The sequence below is a fragment of the Helianthus annuus genome, chromosome 6 (assembly GCF_002127325.2).
Source record: "Helianthus annuus cultivar XRQ/B chromosome 6, HanXRQr2.0-SUNRISE, whole genome shotgun sequence".
In the NCBI taxonomy this organism is placed as follows: domain Eukaryota; kingdom Viridiplantae; phylum Streptophyta; class Magnoliopsida; order Asterales; family Asteraceae; genus Helianthus; species Helianthus annuus.
The window spans coordinates 106232657-106253141 of record NC_035438.2 but is presented as its reverse complement, the minus strand read 5'-3'; the positions used below and the strand labels follow the sequence as shown (position 1 = coordinate 106253141).

General features: G+C 39.4%; 2 protein-coding genes and 1 long non-coding RNA gene across 3 annotated transcripts; 2 read left to right on the top strand and 1 right to left on the bottom strand.

Moving 5' to 3' along the window:
- Positions 1-1518: 1518 nt before the first annotated feature.
- Positions 1519-2089, top strand: LOC110864138. The gene is made up of 4 exons (XR_002549660.2): positions 1519-1611; positions 1697-1757; positions 1853-1950; positions 2026-2089. It is a non-coding gene; the product is annotated as an uncharacterized LOC110864138 (long non-coding RNA).
- Positions 2090-2373: 284 nt separating this feature from the next.
- Positions 2374-3341, top strand: LOC110944957 (transcription factor GTE8-like). The gene is made up of 2 exons (XM_022186600.1): positions 2374-2526; positions 3195-3341. The coding sequence occupies exons 1-2, from the start codon at positions 2374-2376 to the stop codon at positions 3339-3341; spliced, it is 300 nt and encodes a 99-aa protein (XP_022042292.1).
- Positions 3342-4161: 820 nt separating this feature from the next.
- LOC110944958 (lysine histidine transporter 1-like) lies at positions 4162-4866 on the bottom strand. Its single transcript, XM_022186601.1, has 2 exons — positions 4778-4866; positions 4162-4555 (listed from the first exon to the last, which is right to left on the bottom strand). The coding sequence occupies exons 1-2, from the start codon at positions 4864-4866 to the stop codon at positions 4162-4164; spliced, it is 483 nt and encodes a 160-aa protein (XP_022042293.1).
- Positions 4867-20485: the final 15619 nt, after the last annotated feature.

Below are 20485 nucleotides of genomic sequence, written 5' to 3'. Positions count from 1 at the left end.
ATACGTATTGAATTGTATTTTATAATTATTGAATGGTGTTATATATGTGTTGAATGGTGATTTTATAGTGTTATTCGTAGTGTTTTTATAGAGATATTTAAAATGGTGTTATATACTTATCGAATGGTGTTATATACTTACTGAATGGTGTTATATATTATTGAATGGTGTTATATACGTGCTGAATCATAGTTGCAGTGTTATTCGTAGTGTTTTTATAGAGATCTTTAAAATGGTGTTATATACTTATCGAAGGGTGGTATATACTTATGGAATGGTGTTATATAATTATTGAATTGTGTTATATACGTGCTGAATGGTGTTTGCAGTGTTAGTCGTAATGTTTTATAGAGATCTTTAAAAAAACGTATTCCTATAAATTAGAGTGGCAGTTATGGAAGGTTTTGAATTAATTAAATCAATGATAAATTACTTGTTTACCCTTTTGAATTAATTTAGATTTAGGACACATGTCACCTCCACAATATTTCCCACAATAACCTTTTTTACAATATATATATATATATATATATATATATATACTATATATATAAGCATATCCAAAGGGCATAAATGGTCATTTGCAACTTTACAAGTCTTGAAAGCACATGGTACAAGTATTTGAAGCTTAAGATGTTGAAAACGCCTTTAAATCAAAACATTCATGAAATCTTGAGCGGGATTTTTGAATTTTCACACACATCCCAAAAAGTGAGTTAGAGAGAGACTTGAAGGCAATTGTCACCACATCGCCTCACATTTCTCTTCTGATTCTCTCTCCTTCCACTGTTCCTACACACCGATTATCCTTTGAGACCGTCTTCCCTTTTCTTCATCATCACCCAACTGTGAATCCTCCCTAAGATGGCACCCCGGTATGTCTCCTCTCTGTATAATCTTCTTGAATCATCTTTGTGTTATTAATTTTGAAATATACTTTGGTCTTAAGTGGTTCCTGCTTCTACGTTTAATAGGGTTTTACTGTTACGTACCAATCTAAAGTTGCAGATCTAGGTTTTTGAAACCCAATTTCTGCACTTAAGTTTGGATATTCTGATAGCACTTCATAATTACACTTGAATGAGGTAAATTACACTTTGCATCTACTAAGAAAACTCAGTTTGTTCTTGATCTAGGATTTTGTATTCTTCCATAGGGTTTGGAATCAAGATCTACATTTAAAGAAGATGAGCTAGGGACAACGGTTTCAGCTGGGAACGATCAGGCGTTAGGTTTACCTGTAGTTTCTTCAGTGTGGCAAGGAGACACTCCGTAGCATCCTTGGTTTTAGTTTTGGTATGACATTCATCATTTACACCAATTTTGTAGTGTGTTTATATATATATATGGTTGATTAATATGCATTTTTGAGATTCTGAATATATTAAGGGTGTGTGTATTGAATTGGTGTTGTTTAAATTTGTGATTCTTAATTAGTATGTTCTATGCCAAGATCTTGTCATGTACTTTTGTAATCTAATTGAAGAAATGTGTTAAGTCGATGGGTGTGTATTTATATTTCACATATAGGTACCTCAGGTGCTTTTATTCGCTTGAGTAAATTGGTGTCAATGAACGGGGCTTCGGTGCTTCTATTCGTCTGATAAACAGGTGAGTTTTTTTGTTATATTATTTTGGAATTAATTTACTAATTAATTCATCACAAATAGCTCTGCTAATATTCAAATATTTGTAGTTTATATTTGCTTATGCTGACTTAGAGGACAAAGCAGTCACAAGTAACTTAATTGATAATCGTGGGTTTTGCGTTTTACTTCCATGCATTGAAATTATTTAAATGTTTCACAGGTTGCTTTGTTACTCATGGTTGTTTGTTATGCATAACTTTCAGAGTCAGTTAGCGGGTTGGACCAAGTGGAACATATGTCTCAGCAGAAACCAAACTCTGTTGATCAAACTCTGTTGAATCTGATAGCCAGAAAGATGACGGTGAGCATCATATGTGAAATTATTGTTTTTGGTTCATAAGGTTCTTGCTAACCGCCGTTCATTTGCGTAATATAGTAGATAGTGCTCCAAATTCTGGTCAGTTTTCTCCTCGGAAGTCGTACCGGGCTGCTGTTTTAAAAAACTGATTTGCTGATACGAAATTTAAAGCTCGAGAAAAGACACTCAATGAGGTTGGTTATGGAACATTATTTATAGCCGTTTCGACACAAAATCATCTATTTGAATTTTCAACCCCAACCTCACTAATCCATCACATTTTTTCTATTATAGGGGATCCTGAGAAGCTGCGTCGAGAGAAAGAGGAGGTAGAAAACCAGAAACGGAAAGGTTATATATCAATCAAACTTTATCTTTTTGTTAATGTTACATATCGTAAGAGCTTGTGAAGGTGTTGATTGAATTATGGATTGTTTTGGTATAATACCAGAAAAAGCTTGGTTGCAAGCAGCAGAGGCTGCCGAAAACGCAAGAAGGCGGGCAGAAGTAGAAGCTGCGTTAGAGGCAAAGCGAAAGAGAGACCTCGAGAGGGAAGCAGCTCGTCAGGCGTTATTGAAGGTATCCACCTTTACCTTGATAATCGAATAAAAACATTAGAGTAAAATGCCATTTCCGTCCCTGAGCTTTGGCCAGTTTTGCGAGGTTCGTCCAAATGTTGGTTTGTTCGAATCTGGATCCCAAAGGTTTGAAATCTTGCCATTTTCATTCGGCTTGTTAACGCCTTTCATTTTTCTTTGTTAAGTTGGGGGTATTTTCGTACATAAAGTGAAAAAGACCGAATTGCTCTTTAAGTAAATACTTGTACATAAAGTGAAAATGACTGAATTGCCCTTTATGTTAATTGAAAAGACAGACATACCCCTGACTTAACGGAGAAAATGGATGGAGTTAACGGGCGGGATGAAAATGGCAAGATTTCAAATCTTTTAGATCCAGATGCGGAGAAACAAACCTTTGGACGAGAGTTGCAAACTGTTGAAACCTCAGGGACGAAAATGGTGTTTTACATAATGAATGTTTATAATTCCATGAACAATCATAATTTAATAGCAACTATGAAACTAATGTTTATTAAATTACTAAACCACATAATATCTTAGTTTGGATGCTAAGTAAGTTTACGTTTAATAAAATGGATAATAAAGTTATTATATTTTATTTGCCTACTTGGAATGAAAGTTTCCTCATGTAACTTTGTTTAGCATAATTGGATTATATTTTTGCAGATTGAAAAAATAGTTGAAATTGACGAGACTTCACGGTTTATTGAGGACTTGGAAATGCCGAGGACCGAGCAATTGCCAATTTCAGCTGACGAAACGAGCCCTGATCATGGGTCACTGGACGCGTTAGGCAGTTTTAGGCAGTTTTAACTTTGGGTCCAGCAATCCTTTGGAACAGCTCGGTCTGTACATGAAACAGGATGATGAGCACAAAGAAGACGATGATGGTGAGCTCTAACCACCAACCGTTGTTCCAGGTCATCAGGTAAATATGGACATGGAAGAAGGCGAAATCGATTGAGTGTTTTAGAATAATTAGTATCATCTTTTATGTATAGAATCAGTGGCGGACCCAGGATTTTATTTCAATGGGGTCCATTTTCGGGTGAACTAGATTTAAAAAAAAAAAAAAAGAAAAATGGGCTTATCAAGGATTGAACCCATGACCTCTTGGTGGAAAAGAGAGAGATTTACCACTACACTAGCTTTCTTTTTATTTCTATGGTGTCCACCTAATTGTATTTATGGGGTCCATATACAATTTAATATACCGAATCTACTATTTTTTTTAAAAAGATTGGGGTCCGGGGACCCCGGTGGCACCAATGTGGGTCCGCCCCTGTATAGAATGATTTCTGGCTATTAAGTCTTGTCAGTATCTGAAAAAAATCAAAAAAGGAAAAGAAAAAAAAACGAAATTATAGAATGGTGTTATTAAACATTCATTTTCATGTGGTTTTGATTTCTCTGCATATTTGAATGGTCGTTTATTAGTTGATTCTATATATGATTGTTGTAACTGTAACAACTAAACCGTTTTTCCTTGGTGTATTGCATAGGAATTTTCAGTATAGAACTACTTGCGACCTCGGTTATTACAGTATTAATTTACCATTTTATAAAACTGATGCAGTAATGCATCATACATTTTGCGGTCTACATAGTTTATTAAAAATACAAGTGTAAACATTTAAAAAGATATACACACATGAACCACAACGAACATATTCACCATGGCAATTAGCCATGTGGGCTTTTCTAAAGTAACAAGGATATTCTCATCGACCCCATTTCCATACACCCAGTATCCGATAAGAGTAACTGGGAAATAGCACAAGTCAAGAACTGTATAGGCAACAATCACTCCCTTCCACATAGGACCTTTTGAAGGCTTCTCGGGGGTTGATGGAATTGTGGCTTGAATTTCCAACACCACGTTGTGGCCCGCATATGCAAATGCCACGTCACCCAACGCACTAAAGAAGTTGAACACAGTCCCAACTGTGCTCTTAGCTTTGTAGCCGTATTCAACGTCTGGTTGCACACCCTTATCCAGGGAGGTTGTCCAAGAAATAGTAGAGTAACTACACGATAAAGATTGTGTTAGGGTGGCAGAAGTCAGTCAGATTATCAACTATAATAGGCTGATAAGAATTTAGGGGTGTCAATCATCGCGGGTTGAATCGTTAAACACGAACGTGACCCATATATTTATTTGTGCTAAAGACATCAGCCGTAACTAGGGGCGACAATGCTTGACACAACCCGAACACGACACGAACGAAACAGGTTTTTGGTCGACTTACACGACACGTTTAGAAAAGGGGGTTGTGTTCAGGTTAACCAGTTTTAAAAACAGTTCGGTTTGATCCGTATAAAAAACGGGTTGACCCATTAACCCGTTTAAGTATTTAGAAAAAAAATAAGTTTTCCATTTTACATGGTTAGTCATAATTAACAAATTGGCTAAACGTATCTAACAACCTTAAATTTTCTTCGTACTCACTTCAAAAATTCCAAAAACATTCGAGACATAGATAGATCACGCCGAACCTACAGCTAAAAAAAATGAACAAAGGTATATCGCCAAAGAATTGATAAACTAACAGAAAAACGAGTGCTAACATATCACGAATAAGAAAACTAACTTAGGTACTATACAATATATCACAAGACGACTGATAAACTAACGCTAAATGAGTATCCTATTGTAAATCGCCACTCTCGCTGCATCGCGCGGGTAAATGGCTAGTATATATATATATATATATATATATATATATATATATATATAGGGCTAGGTTTATTAGTGAACAACCTCCTTGATTGTGAACACTAGTGAACTAATCCTAGCCCTTGATTATCAATACACAAGTGTATTTTACGACTTGATGATGTAAATCAATGGTCATGATTTGTTGACTCAGTTCACAAATACACTAGTGTTCACTCTAGAACCCCACCCTATATATATATATAGGGTCAGGATTTAGAGAGAACGGTGAAAAGTGTGAGAACAGTCAGAACGATTTTGGTGGTGACATGTGGCATTGATGTTAAAATACACTAAGGGGTAATATTGTCAAAAAACCCACTCACATGAACTGGGTGTTCAAAATAAAATGCCATAAAAACACCCAATTCAAAAAAACTCCAAACACACAAAAGCTATTTTTTAAGCTATAATTTACAACATGTCACACCCCGACCGCGTTAAAACAACGAAACTGTGACACCTATGTCACTTCAACCATCATACAAATACCAAACCAATGAAATATTGTATTTCATACTTAGGATTTGTATAAATATGTGTATCGTTTGCACATATCAATTCTTGTTCGATTTCGAGCTTTAAATCGCTTTCTAGAAGGTTATACGCGATCTGATGCGTAAATATAAGCAGTTTAACGCAACAAATACTCCGGAACAGTGACATAGGCTTAACATATCTTAAATAACCTTTACATAATGTGACAACCCTCACTAAACCAGGTGTCTGTACGACTTAATTAATAATTAATTACTGCTTAATTACTGTGCTTACTTGAACTTGTGGATAAACTGCTACTTGATTTCTGATACATGCACATACCTGCATCATACTTTATTTACTGTCACTACATTATTTACATGCTGAACCTTAGTGACAAACATGATGCACAAAAGCACAGTAGCACAATGAACGGATAACCTACTTAACATGCTGATATAGCCAGCATCAGGCAGACACTGCCTCTAAGGCCTGTATGAGCCAGAAACAGTTTACTACACTAATAGTGAGTGTAGAGATACAAGGGTTGTAGAACTGCGTCTCTAGGAATAAGTTATAGTGACAGGATGTGCCTAAAACGCACTCTAAGTACAAAATTCAGCACTTTAACTAAAAATTCAGCTTCTAGCTAACTAATAAAGTGCCAAAACATGAGAAAAATATTACTAGACACTTTCCAAAGTGTCGGGAATAAGTTGTGTCACTAAAATTAATAATAACGACACTTTAAAGCTTTGTTAAGCGTTTTAACGGATTACTATCCAATCGAACAACCGGACTTTACCCGGAACATGAAAATATTGCCATTTACATTGTTTATCTTTTTCTGAGCCAGTTAGGGTCCCTGAACACCCTAACACCCACTGTAATGCACAACACACTAGTAACCGGGTTAATCCCTAAACTAACTTAACTAACCTAACTATATACTAACTAGATAGTTGAAAACTAACTAGATTACCCCCCCCCCCAACCGAATCGATCACTAGGTGACCCCACTCTTGTCCTAATCTTGATTATTATATTCACTTATGTCTAATATCTAAGAGACATTACATCCAATGGTTAATGAACTTGTGAATGGTCTATAAGTTCAAGACTTGGCACAACATAACATTCCCACACTTAAACTCTCAACAAAACTCTCCCTCTCCTCTCTATAAACTCACGGCCGAACACCCCTCTTTCAACCATCCATCATTCGATCTTGATCTTGCTATTCCAAGTGACTACAAGTGCTAAGGATCACATACGAGGAGGCTTGGTGCATTCGGAAGGCGAAGGACCTAATCTCATTGCTTTTATCCACTTATTTTGCGTCTAGAATCTTCCCTAGCCTCGAGCTAGTAGTAAGTTGCTTAAAACACACTCTCGATCTTTTTTGAAGTGGTTAAAACGGTATATGACGGTTAAAATTCATGAACATACAAAATGATATGAAAAAGTCTACTAAAAATGCTAAAAATGATGGTTAAAAGCTAGATTGTTGTGTAAATCTTGTAAGATTTGTTTTGTGTAAATAGTTAGTGCCGATCTATGATGTGGTAGCTCGGATCATCGTTTAACCCGGATTGGTCATGATCATGGATCATGACATAGAGTTTGTTTTAGTGTAAAAAGGGTTAAGTGATGAAACTCTACCACACACCAAACATGAACTTGTGTAAAATCGATTTTACTTATGAAATAGTGTTTAAAACTAGTAGATCTACGGATCTACAAGCGGTATTTTCAAAAGACCAAGTGTCAAAGAAATCTATTTTCTAAAACCGGATCTTACACTAACAAGAATGATTTTTAAAACACACAAGTGTGTAAACACTTGTGTAAACACTTGTGTAACACTAAGTTTCGACAAAGAACTAGTTTTGTCAATTTTTACAAGAAGTTGTAAAGATAGAATTTCTTTAAAAGCGAGGTTTTTACGAAACCGGATTGATTTATATAAAGATCCACTAAAAGTAATGGAATTTACTTCATAGTTTTGGAAAAACTACAAGTTCATGTGATTCTTGCGATTTACATATTTACTGACTAATTTGATGCTCTGAACATTGTTTTGATTGAATGAGAAAATTGTTGGTTTGATTTATAAAAGAAAATGATACGCTTGAAAGCGTGGCCACCTCCAGTTACAAGGGAGACTCTGGCGAAATTTTTCCAAAAACCTAACGCTTAGAAATATTTTCACTACAAGTGTTAGAAATACATTTTGACTTGTTTTCAAATTATAGATTTCGCCACGACTTTAGTTACACAATATCGGAGGTGGGATTTTCACAAAACAAAACTTGATAAATATATATTTAGTATATATATATATATATACATATATTTTCATAACAACACTTGTGATGTTTATGATTATTTTGTGAAATATACAAATATTATTTTTAGGGTAAAAATAATATTACCATGTTAACGACTCCAAAATAATACGAACGCCTTCGCAATAATTATTTAAGTTACACCGGTAATTATTATTACCACTCGATCTTTAAAACGTAACTTACGCATTTTCGGAAAAATAGTTATGAACGCGTATTTTTGACAAGGTATTATTTTGGGAAAATCACATGTATTAAAATATAATATTTTTGGGAAGACTATTTATATTTTGGAGTAAGAAGTAAAATATATATTAAGTGAGACTTAATAATATATTCCGAAGTATACGAACGCACATGTATTAAATCCCCCATCCTTGGGAAGGAAAAATAATTACCAAGTATTTACAAAATGTAAACACGAAATAGTTGTCTAACTATTTCCCAAAAACTTAAACCATAAAGCTAAGGCACGGACGTCCGTCTAATAGAGTTAGTACGTGTAGGTCGTCGCACCGCTGCTTGATCAGGAGGTATACTTGGTAGAGACGCACCACTGTGAGTTCATGTCCCCCTTTTCTCTTAACTGTTTTCAGTTTTCTAAACTGCGGGGGTGAAATACATGTTACAATGTTTACGAATACTTTATACATGGTATGGTTAGCGTAAGGAGGTTTACTACTTAGATCATGTGAGTGGGTAGGCGGAAACTTGAGGCCATTAATCCTCAGGGTAGGACCGAGGGACAGGAGCGGTAGATCTACTTGGGTGTAGCGAGCCCAGCCCCAGGCCCAACAGTACGGACCTCGGGGTGACTTTGTGCCCAACGCATAAATCCGCTAGGTTTGAGTCTTCCTACTTGCACTTCACACATATCAATGGCCTTGCAAACCATTGGTGATCTCTTTTTCCTTATTTGCTACATACCAGGGTTTTTATACATACGAAGGTTTATTTACTCACTTACACATGAACTCGCTCAACATTATTGTTGATTTTTCAACTTACATGTATTTCAGGGAATTAAAGGATCTGGCGCGGTATGACACGTTTTCCCGCTGCACTAGTTTCGAGGTCATCCGAGTTTAAGGGATGTGACTTTTTTTCCTGGACGAGTCACAGTTCTTAAATTGTGTTTATTTCTTGTTGGTGTTGTGTCTTTTGAACACTGTTTATGTTGTTAGGATGAAATTTCCGTTAAGACAATGTTGTGTTACGTTTATTTTAAAACTTAATGCTATGGATGATCTTGCATGGTTTTATTTCATATAGCTTTGTTATGGTTAAGCTATGGTATTAAGAAGTCACACCAAAATAACCACGCTTCCGCAAAGCCAGGGTGTGATAGCTTGGTATCAGAGCTCTGATCATAGCGAACTAGGATTCCTTCTCGAGTCTAGACTATGATCACTAGGGCTCTCACGAAAACATTTTTACACTGCATACCACTTAAGTCCAGATCCAAAATGTTTTTATAAACAAATGTTGAGCACATTTTATTTATTATTTATAGGCTCAGTCTGGGAGGCTGAGGCTCGGTCTAAGAGACCGAGGTAGTTGGCTAGTGGGACTAGGAAGAGCAGTCTGAGAGACTGGGAAAATTTGGCTAGTGGGACTAGGAAGAGCAGTCTGAGAGGCTGGGAGGCTGGGAAGCTAGTGGGACTAGGAGAATTATTTGATTGCTTAATTGGCGACTAATGTGTTTACCTGATTGTATGACTGATTATTTGTGCATATTTGTGTTTATGTTACAGACCCATGGACTCGTCCGGTACTGGTGATTCAGACACCACGGGCCCTAGACCTATTGTATCAGACGACTTAGAGTCTTCAGAGCGCGAGGTTCACACATCCGACGTTACTAGCATAGACGAGGATGACTTTCAGCCCTTCGCGTTACCTGATGGTGCCGATGAGCTCGCTGATGGCCCTTTGGCCGTGGACCTACCGCTAGTGGAGATCCCTGCTCCCATACCTTTGGCCGTTTATCCCGCTTACGATTTACTTCTCGACGACAACGCTGATGGCAACGTCGATCTGTTTGACGATGAGCTCCTAGAGGACGATGATGAGGGCGAGGCCCTTATAGCCGACGGAGGACTTTTATTGCTCGCAGATGCTCCAGCTGAGGAGTCACCTGCTCACTCACCTGCTCCAGACTCCTTTAAGTCTGTGGCCTCCGCACCATCACACACTCAGAGTGCGCAGCACTTCTCTCACGGTTCAGACCCAGACAGGGCATCCTCTGTTGCCCCTGCTCCTAGCTTTGCTTTTGATCACGATGTTGAGGAGGATTCCGATCCTGTCTTTCCCCCAGGATTCGACCCAGACCAGGAGATAGAGTTCATCCACTTGGATCAGCCCATGGTTGATCCAGTAGACCCAGTTGACCCTGCATTCGCTGACGATGTAGGTTTTGATATGGAGTTCGTTGATCCCGAGCCTGCCATGGCCCTTGAGCCGGTAGTCGCTCCTGGCCCACTGCTTGAGCATGACCCTGTTCATGCCGATGCACCTGCTGTTGCTCCTTGATTGATCATCTGCTTGGACGAGAGAAAATTTGGGATAACTGTGCAAGACAATTTATTATTACGGGGGCCCACGTAATAACGACTTGTGGTGCACAGAAATCCTGGTGGACTCTGCGGGTCAAGCTAATGAAAACCAATGTAGCAGGAAATAACTCGAACACGAATGACCAAGGCGATGTAGCCTCGAGATCATTCTATTTCAAGCAACGAGCCAAATTGGCAAACCTATGTGAAGGACTCAGAATTTATTTCCTTACTCATACATTGAGTATATTTACATGTGAAATTGGGTGATTACATGATGGCTTATGGTGCTAGGTATCTCATAGACAATTGCAATGTTGTCTAACCCGCTTCATGCCACTTCGGCAGAAGAGAATGCCACCCAGGCGTGACACAAACACCAGTACGTTGCCAAGGATAGAAGTCGAGCTGTGAAAACGCATCTCACAGGAAATTGCACGACATAAAGCCATCCGCTTTAAGCACAGCGATGGCACTACTGGAAATAACCCCCCCAACTGACCGCACCTATAAGCAGTTCCTGAACTGCAAGCCTTTGAACTTCGACGGAACAGGAGGCGCCGTTGCATTGTTCATTGGTCCGAAAAGATTGACTCCATTCTAAGAATGGCTAACTGTTCGCCCCAACAGAGTGTTACCTTTACCTCGGGGTCATTTCTAGATGGCACACTCTCATGGTAGGATCTTCGGATTCAGACCCTTGGTACAGATGCTGCTTATGCACTGAGCTGGGATGAGCTCAAGGGAATGATTGAGAAGAAATACTGTGCTAGGGCTGGTATTCAGAAGCTGGAGGTGGAATTCGGGAATTTGGTAATGGACGAACCAGAGATTCCTGAACATGTCCAGCGATCGCACGACTTGTCTAGGGTCGCCCCCTACTAAGTCACTGGTGTTGTATGATACAGTTGTGTACGTGTAAGTTTTACATTGTGGTCTCCAATTGTGGCAATATTCTCATCACTCGTGATGTTTGATCTATTGTTTATGTTCTATGACATGAGATGTTATGTGGCTGATTTATTTATAGCATGAGATATTATGTGCTGATGATGTTGAATACATACATACATTTTACCTGCTATAACCTAACCTACGTGAAACATCTTTTAGAAGATGCCACCAAGACGCGAAATGCGCATGCCCACCTCAGAGGCGGAACTTCAAGAGATAATTGCTGCAGCTATAGCACAGCACGAGGCCCTACGCTCCGAACCTAGCAGAGGCACCCCAGAAAATAACGGTTGTTCCTACTGGCGCTTCCTCAACTACAACCTCCGAAGTTAGACGGCACTGGGGGTGCCATAGCTTTTGTGAAATGGATTGAAAGTATGGAATCCATCTTTCGAATGAGTGGTTGTATGCTAGAACAACAAGTCCCATACGTTTCTGAGTTGTTTCAAGATGGAGCTCGATTATGGTGGAATCTTCAGGTTCGAATAATGGGCCTAACTATAGCATACGCGTTGACTTGGGATGAGTTGAAAGGAATAATGCGTAAGAAGTATTGCACCCAAACAGAAACACAGAGGTTAGAAGGTGAATTCCAGAGCCTGATAATGGAAGGTCCGAAAATGTTGGAATTCATGCAAAGACTTCATGATTTGGCACGAGTCGTTCCGTACTTGGTGGAACCAAAATTGAGGAAATTAGGACATTTCATTTGGGAACTGGCACCTCAAGTCCTGAGCTTAATGACAACATCTACGCCACCAACAACTATGGCTGCAAGTAAGATGGGCTTGGAACTCGTTACGGAAGCCATTAGACTAGAAAAACTTGCAAACCCTGACAAGGAGACTCACGTCGAGTCATCCGGAGGTAACAAACGGAAGTTCTCGAACTTCAAGCAAGGCACTAGTGGGATTGTTAAGAAAGGAGAGTCAAGCGCGCCAGCTCAGGTTACAGCTGGTAGTGGAAAGAAAGGAAAGGGATATATGGGCACTCAGCCCAAGTGCAACACCTGCCAGCGTCACCATTCTGGCCGGTGTAGTTTGAAAGTGTGTGAAGAGTGTGGAAAACCTGGCCACTTGAAGGATTCTTGTTGGGCCACTGTTGGCCAGGGAGGCCAAGGAGGATTTGGAAACAGAAACAATAACCGGGGTGGGAACGGAAATCGCCCACAAGGAAACAATGGAGCTAATAGGAATCGAGGTAACAACACGAATCAAGCGGGCGCTGTGAATCGTAGCCAGAGGAATAATCAAGCTGGAAATGGTGGTGGAAACGGACAAAGACCCGAATTCTTTAACTGTGGTGATATTGGGCACTATAAGAGAAACTGCCCAGAGTTGAACCAAGCCCGTGAAAGAGTCTTCAATATCGAAGCAAGGGAAGCGCGCCAGGATCCCAATGTCGTTACTGGTACGTTCCCTGTAAACCAACGCTATGCATCCGTTTTATTTGATACCGGTGCCGATTATAGCTTCGTATCATTAGAGTTTAAGAATATGCTTGGTTTAGCCGCTAGTAAGTTAGATATTCCGTACTCAATCGAATTGGCCAATGGGAAGTTAGTAGAAGCCAATGAAGTTGTCAGAGGCTGTGTAATCGAATTGGGAGAGCGTGAGTTTGTTTTGGATCTACTACCAGTCCAGTTGGGAAGCTTCGACGTGGTGGTAGGAATGGATTGGTTATCAGGCAACAAGGCTGAGATAGTTTGTCACGAAAAGGTTGTTCGTATCCCAACCGAAGATGGTGAGACAATTGTGGTTCACGGAGAGAAGCGTGATACGCCGTTAAGAATTATCAGCTGCCTCAAAGCGCGAAAGTGTTTACAGAAGGGATGTGCTGCCTTCCTGGCACACATTGTAGACAAGAAAGCTGCAGAACCGAAGATCGAAGACATCCCTGTCGTGAGGGAATATCCAGAAGTCTTCCCAGAGGACTTGCCTGGATTGCCGCCTCAGAGGCAAGTAGAGTTTCGCATCGATTTAGTTCCAGGCGCTGCACATGTGGCTAAGGCACCTTATAGACTTGCCCCGTCTGAGATGCAAGAATTGTCGATAGAACTTCAAGAGTTGTTAGACAAGGGATTTATCCGACCAAGCTTCTCGCCTTGGGGAGCTCCAGTTTTGTTTGTCAAAAAGAAGGACGGTAGTTTTCGAATATGCATTGACTACCGGGAGTTGAACAAGCTGACGATCAAGAATAGATACCCTCTGCCAAGGATCGATGATCTATTCGACCAACTGCAAGGTTCAAGCTTTTATTCAAAGATCGATTTACGATCAGGCTACCATCAGTTAAGGATACAAGAGGAGAGTATTCCGAAGACAGCCTTCAGAACTCGTTATGGACACTACGAGTTCCTAGTTATGCCGTTTGGGTTGACAAACGCGCCTGCAGTTTTCATGGATTTGATGAACAGAGTTTGCAAGCCATATTTGGATAAGTTCGTGATTGTGTTTATCGACGATATCTTGATTTATTCAAAGACAAAGGCTGAGCACGAATAGCATCTTAGAGGTATTCTGGAGCTGCTGAAGAAGGAACAGCTGTATGCCAAATTCTCTAAGTGCGAGTTTTGGCTACGCGAAGTCCAATTCCTTGGACATGTGGTAAATGGAGATGGAATCCATGTGGATCCCACCAAGATCGAAGCGATTAAGAATTGGGAAACGCCAAAGACGCCAACCGAGATTCGACAATTCTTGGGTTTGGCTGGCTATTATCGAAGGTTCATTGAGGATTTTTCAAAGATCGCTCAACCATTGACGCTCCTCACACAGAAAGATAAGAAGTTTGATTGGGGAATCAAACAATAAGAAGCATTCCAGATATTGAAGGATAAGCTTTGCAATGCGCCAATCTTAGCACTACCGGAAGGTACTGAGGATTTTGTGGTATATTGCGACGCCTCGCGTCAAGGATTGGGTTGCGTGTTGATGCAACGCCAGAAGGTTATTGCTTACGCATCATGCCAGCTGAAGGTACATAAAAAGAACTATACCACGCACGACTTGGAACTAGGCGCAGTGATATTTGCATTAAAGATCTAGAGACACTACCTATATGGTACGAAGTGTACAATCTTCACAGATCACAAGAGCCTACAACACATATTCAACCAGAAGGAGTTGAATATGAGACAGAGACGATGGGTTAAGTTGTTGAACGATTACGACTGTGAGATAAAGTATCACCTAGGGAAGGCGAATGTGGTCGCCGATGCCCTAAGTCGAAAAGAAAGGATCAAGCCCATAAGGGTTAGAGCTTTGGAAATGATCATCCAAACCGATCTTTCCTTGCGCATTCGTGCCGCGCAGAAAGAAGCTCTCAAGGAAGGGAACCTTGAAGAAGAATATCTCCGTGGGATGGAGAAGCAATTGGTGCCAAACGAGGAAGAAACGTTACGTTTTGAGAAAAGGATTTGGGTTCCCCTGTTTGGTGGCTTAAGGAAGGTTATTTTCGATGAAGCTCACAAATCGGGGTACTCTATCCACCCAGGAGCGGATAAGATGTACCAAGACCTTAAAGATTACTACTGGTGGCCTAGGATGAAAGGCGATGTTGCTGTTTATGTGAGCAAGTGTTTAACGTGCGCTAAAGTGAAGGCAGAATACCAGAAGCCTTCAGGACTTCTGCAACAACCCGAGATTCCCAAGTGGAAATGGGAACAAATCTCCATGGATTTTATTACAAGGTTGCCAAGAACGCCAAGAGGTCATGACACTATTTGGGTAATAGTGGACCGATTAACGAAATCTGCGCATTTCTTACCTATCAGAGAGAAGGATAACACGAGCAAGTTGGCTGAAATTTACATGAGAGAAATCGTTACACGCCATGGAGTACCTCTCTCAATCATCTCTGATAGAGATGGAAGGTTCGTATCAAGGATTTGGCAATCCTTCCAAGAAGCTTTTGGCTCACAATTGAATATGAGCACTGTATTTCACCCACAGACCGACGGACAAAGCGAGCGAACGATACAGACTTTGGAAGATATGCTGAGAGCATGTGTGATGGATTTGGGCGGTAGCTGGGATAAACATTTGCCATTGGTCGAATTTTCATACAACAACAGCTACCACACCAGTACTGGTGCCACGCCATTTGAAGCTCTTTATGGCTGCAAGTGCAGATCACCGCTTTGTTGGTCTGACGCAGGTGATAGACAATTGGTTGGTCCTGATATGCTCCAGGAAACCACAGATAAGATCGCACAGATCCGAGATCGCATCAAGGCGGCTCGTGATCTTCAAAAGTGTTATGCGGATAGAAGAAGAAAACCTCTAGAGTTTGAGGTAGGTGATATGGCATTATTGAAGGTATCACCCTGGAAGGGTGTGGCACGCTTCGGGAAGCGTGGAAAGTTGAATCCGCGGTATATTGGTCCGTTCAGAATTTTGGAAAGAATTGGGCTAGTAGCATCCAAGCTGGACTTACCTGCTGAACTGAATAGAGTTCACGATACATTTCATGTATCAAATCTGAAGAAAAGTCCAACGCAAGATACCGTTGTCATTCCCACCGAAGAAATTCATGTTGACGACACGCTCCACTTCGTTGAAGAACCTGTTGAGGTTATGGTGAACAAGACCCGCCGGAGCAGTGTCAAGCTCGTCAAAGTTCGTTGGAATGCCAGACATGGTCCTGAATACACCTGGGAGCGTGAGGACCGGATGAAAGAGAAGCACCCCCACTTATTTCCCAAGAACCCTGCTTCTAGAAGCAGAACTTAAAATTTCGGAACGAAATTTTTCTAACGGGGGGAGAATGTGACAACCCTCACTAAACCAGGTGTCCGTACGACTTAATTAATAATTAATTACTGCTTAATTACTGTGCTTACTTGAACTTGTGGATAAACTGCTACTTGATTTCTGATACATGCACATACCTGCATCATACTTTATTTACTGTCACTACATTATTTACATGCTGAACCTTAGTGACAAACATGATGCACAAAAGCACAGTAGCACAATGAACGGATAACCTACTGAACATGCTGATATAGCCAGCATCAGGCAGACACTGCCTCTAAGGCCTGTATGAGCCAGAAACAGTTTACTACACTAATAGTGAGTGTAGAGATACAAGGGTTGTAGAACTGCGTCTCTAGGAATAAGTTATAGTGACAGGATGTGCCTAAAACGTACTCTAAGTAAAAAATTCAGCACTTTAACTAAAAATTCAGCTTCTAGCTAACTAATAAAGTGCCAAAACATGAGAAAAATATTACTAGACACTTTCCAAAGTGTCGGGAATAAGTTGTGTCACTAAAATTAATAATAACGACACTTTAAAGCTTTGTTAAGCGTTTTAACGGATTACTATCCAACCGAACAACCGGACTTTACCCGGAACATGAAAATATTGCCATTTACATTGTTTATCTTTTTCTGAGCCAGTTAGGGTCCCTGAACACCCTAACACCCACTGTAATGCACAACACACTAGTAACCGGGTTAATCCCTAAACTAACTTAACTAACCTAACTATATACTAACTAAATAGTTGAAAACTAACTAGATTACCCCCCCCCCAACCGAATCGGTCACTAGGTGACCCCACTCTTGTCCTAATCTTGATTATTATATTCACTTATGTCTAATATCTAAGAGACATTACATCCAATGGTTAATGAACTTGTGAATGGTCTATAAGTTCAAGACTTGGCACAACATAACATTCCCACACTTAAGCTCTCAACAAAACTCTCCCTCTCCTCTCTATAAACTCACGGCCGAACACCCCTCTTTCAACCATCCATCATTCGATCTTGATCTTGCTATTCCAAGTGACTACAAGTGCTAAGGATCACATACGAGGAGGCTTGGTGCATTCGGAAGGCGAAGGACCTCATCTCATTGCTTTTATCCACTCATTTTGCGTCTAGAATCTTCCCTAGCCTCGAGCTAGTAGTAAGTTGCTTAAAACACACTCTCGATCTATTTTGAAGTGGTTAAAATGGTATATGACGGTTAAAATTCATGAACATACAAAATGATATGAAAAAGTCTACTAAAAATGCTAAAAATGATGGTTAAAAGCTAGATTGTTGTGTAAATCTTGAAAGATTTGTTTTGTGTAACTAGTTAGTGCCGATCTATGATGTGGTAGCTCTGATCATCGTTTAACCCAGATTGGTCATGATCATGGATCATGACATAGAGTTTGTTTTAGTGTAAAAAGGGTTAAGTGATGAAACTCTACCACACACCAAACATGAACTTGTGTAAAATCGATTTTACTTATGAAATAGTGTTTAAAACTAGTAGATCTACGGATCTACAAGCGGTATTTTCAAAAGACCAAGTGTCAAAGAAATCTATTTTCTAAAACCGGATCTTACACTAACAAGAATGATTTTTAAAACACACAAGCGTGTAAACACTTGTGTAACACTAAGTTTCGACAAAGAACTAGTTTTGTCAATTTTTACAAGAAGTTGTAAAGTTAGAATTTCTTTAAAAGCGAGGTTTTTACGAAACCGGATTGATTTATATAAAGATCCACTAAAAGTAATGGAATTTACTTCATAGTTTTGGAAAAACTACAAGTTCATGTGATTCTTGCGATTTACATATTTACTAACTAAGGATGCTCTGAACATTGTTTTGATTGAATGAGAAAATTGTTGGTTTGATTTATAAAAGAAAATGATACGCTTGAAAGCGTGGCCACCTCCAGTTACAGGGGTGACTCTGGCGAAATTTTTCCAAAAACCTAACGCTTAGAAATATTTTCACTACAAGTGTTAGAAATACATTTTGACTTGTTTTCAAATTATAGATTTCGCCACGACTTTAGTTACACAATATCGGAGGTGGGATTTTCACAAAACAAAACTTGATAAATATATATTTAGTATATATCTATTTTCATAACAACACTTGTGATGTTTATGATTATTTTGTGAAATATACAAATATTATTTTTAGGGTAAAAATAATATTACCGTGTTAACGACTCCAAAATAATACGAACGCCTTCGCAATAATTATTTAAGTTACACCGGTAATTATTATTACCACTCGATCTTTAAAACGTAACTTACGCATTTTCGGAAAAATAGTTATGAACGCGTATTTTTGACAAGGTATTATTTTGGGAAAATCACATGTATTAAAATATAATATTTTTGGGAAGAATATTTATATTTTGGAGTAAGAAGTAAAATATATATTAAGTGAGACTTAATAATATATTCCGAAGTATACGAACGCACATGTATTAAATCCCCCATCCTTGGGAAGGAAAAATAATTACCAAGTATTTACAAAATGTAAACACGAAATAGTTGTCTAACAATTTCCCAAAAACTTAAACCATAAAGCTAAGGCACGGCCGTCCGTCTAATAGAGTTAGTACGTGTAGGTCGTCGCACCGCTGCTTGATCAGGAGGTATACTTGGTAGAGACGCACCACTGTGAGTTCATGTCCCCCCTTTTCTCTTAACTATTTTCAGTTTTCTAAACTGCGGGGGTGAAATACATGTTACAATGTTTACGAATACTTTATACATGGTATGGTTAGCGTAAGTAGGTCTTAGAATTATGGGGTTCCGGTTTGGTAGAGACCCGAAACAAAAGAAGATTTTGGATAGGTCGCTGATCTTGAAGAACAACCCGGCTAGGAAGGCTCCTTTGGGTTTCTTGTGCGTGTTTGTTTAGGGCTGTGTTTTGTCTTGTATTTCCGTTTTGTTTTGCTTGTGACGCTTGTAGGGTTTGTTGCTTTGTTTTTCCTAGCCTTGGTATGCCAAGTCTAGTAGTGTGTATCGGTGACTCGATGCACCCTGTATTTATTATTTGGTTGATATAAAATTTCACCGAGGTAACCATTTACCCAAAAAAAGGAGGTTTACTACTTAGATCATGTGAGTGGGTAGGCGGAAACTTGAGGCCATTAATCCTCAGGGTAGGACCGAGGGACAGGAGCGGTAGATCTACTTGGGTGTAGCGAGCCCAGCCCAAGGCCCAACAGTACGGACCTCGGGGTGACTTTGTGCCCAACGCATAAATCCGCTAGGTTTGAGTCTTCCTACTTGCACTTCACACATATCAATGGCCTTGCATACCATTGGTGATCTCTTTTTCCTTATTTGCTACATACCATGGTTTTTATACATACGAAGGTTTATTTACTCACTTACACATGAACTCGCTCAACATTATTGTTGATTTTTCAACTTACATGTATTTCAGGGAATTAAAGGATCTGGCGCGGTATGACACGTTTTCCCGCTGCACTAGTTTCGAGGTCATCCGAGTTTAAGGCATGTGACTTTTTTTCCTGGACGAGTCACAGTTCTTAAACTGTGTTTATTTCTTGTTGGTTTGTGTCTTTTGAACACTGTTTATGTTGTTAGGATGAAATTTCCGTTAAGACAATGTTGTGTTACGTTTGTTTTAAAACTTAATCCTATGGATGATCTTGCATGGTTTTATTTCATATAGCTTTGTTATGGTTAAGCTATGGTATTAAGAAGTCACACAAAAATAACCACGCTTCCGCAAAGCCAGGGTGTGACACATAACTTATAAATAAGTTTTGGAAGGTTTGGTGTGTCGAAATCAAGTTTATTCGCTTACAGGGACTAATTTCGACAAACTGCGAAAGTATGCCAATTCGTACTGTAACAAACATTTCAGAATATGATCATAAGTTAAACATTCCCTACATATCTTTTACATAGCTTAGAAATAGGCTTTGAGGTGTTCGGTATGCTAAAATAAACTTTATTGATCAATAGGGACTTAAAGCGTCAAAACGTGCATAAGTTTGCATTTTCGCGCATATCTTACGTTCTGAATATATCCGGACATCCAAAAATTTATGTAATCATTAAAATATTTTATTTTAGTGATTGGCATGATAAAATTCCATTCGTCGCTTAATTTGGACCGT

Coding starts and splice junctions, on each gene's coding strand:
- LOC110944957 (XM_022186600.1), top strand. CDS start 2,374: ATGGATTGTTTTGGTATAATACCAGAAAAAGCTTGGTTGCAAGCAGCA. Junction 2,527..3,194: donor CTCGTCAGGCGTTATTGAAG/GTATCCACCTTT, acceptor ATATTTTTGCAG/ATTGAAAAAATAGTTGAAAT.
- LOC110944958 (XM_022186601.1), bottom strand. CDS start 4,866: ATGGGTCAACCCGTTTTTTATACGGATCAAACCGAACTGTTTTTAAAA. Junction 4,556..4,777: donor CCCTTTTCTAAACGTGTCGT/GTAAGTCGACCA, acceptor TTTATCGTGTAG/TTACTCTACTATTTCTTGGA.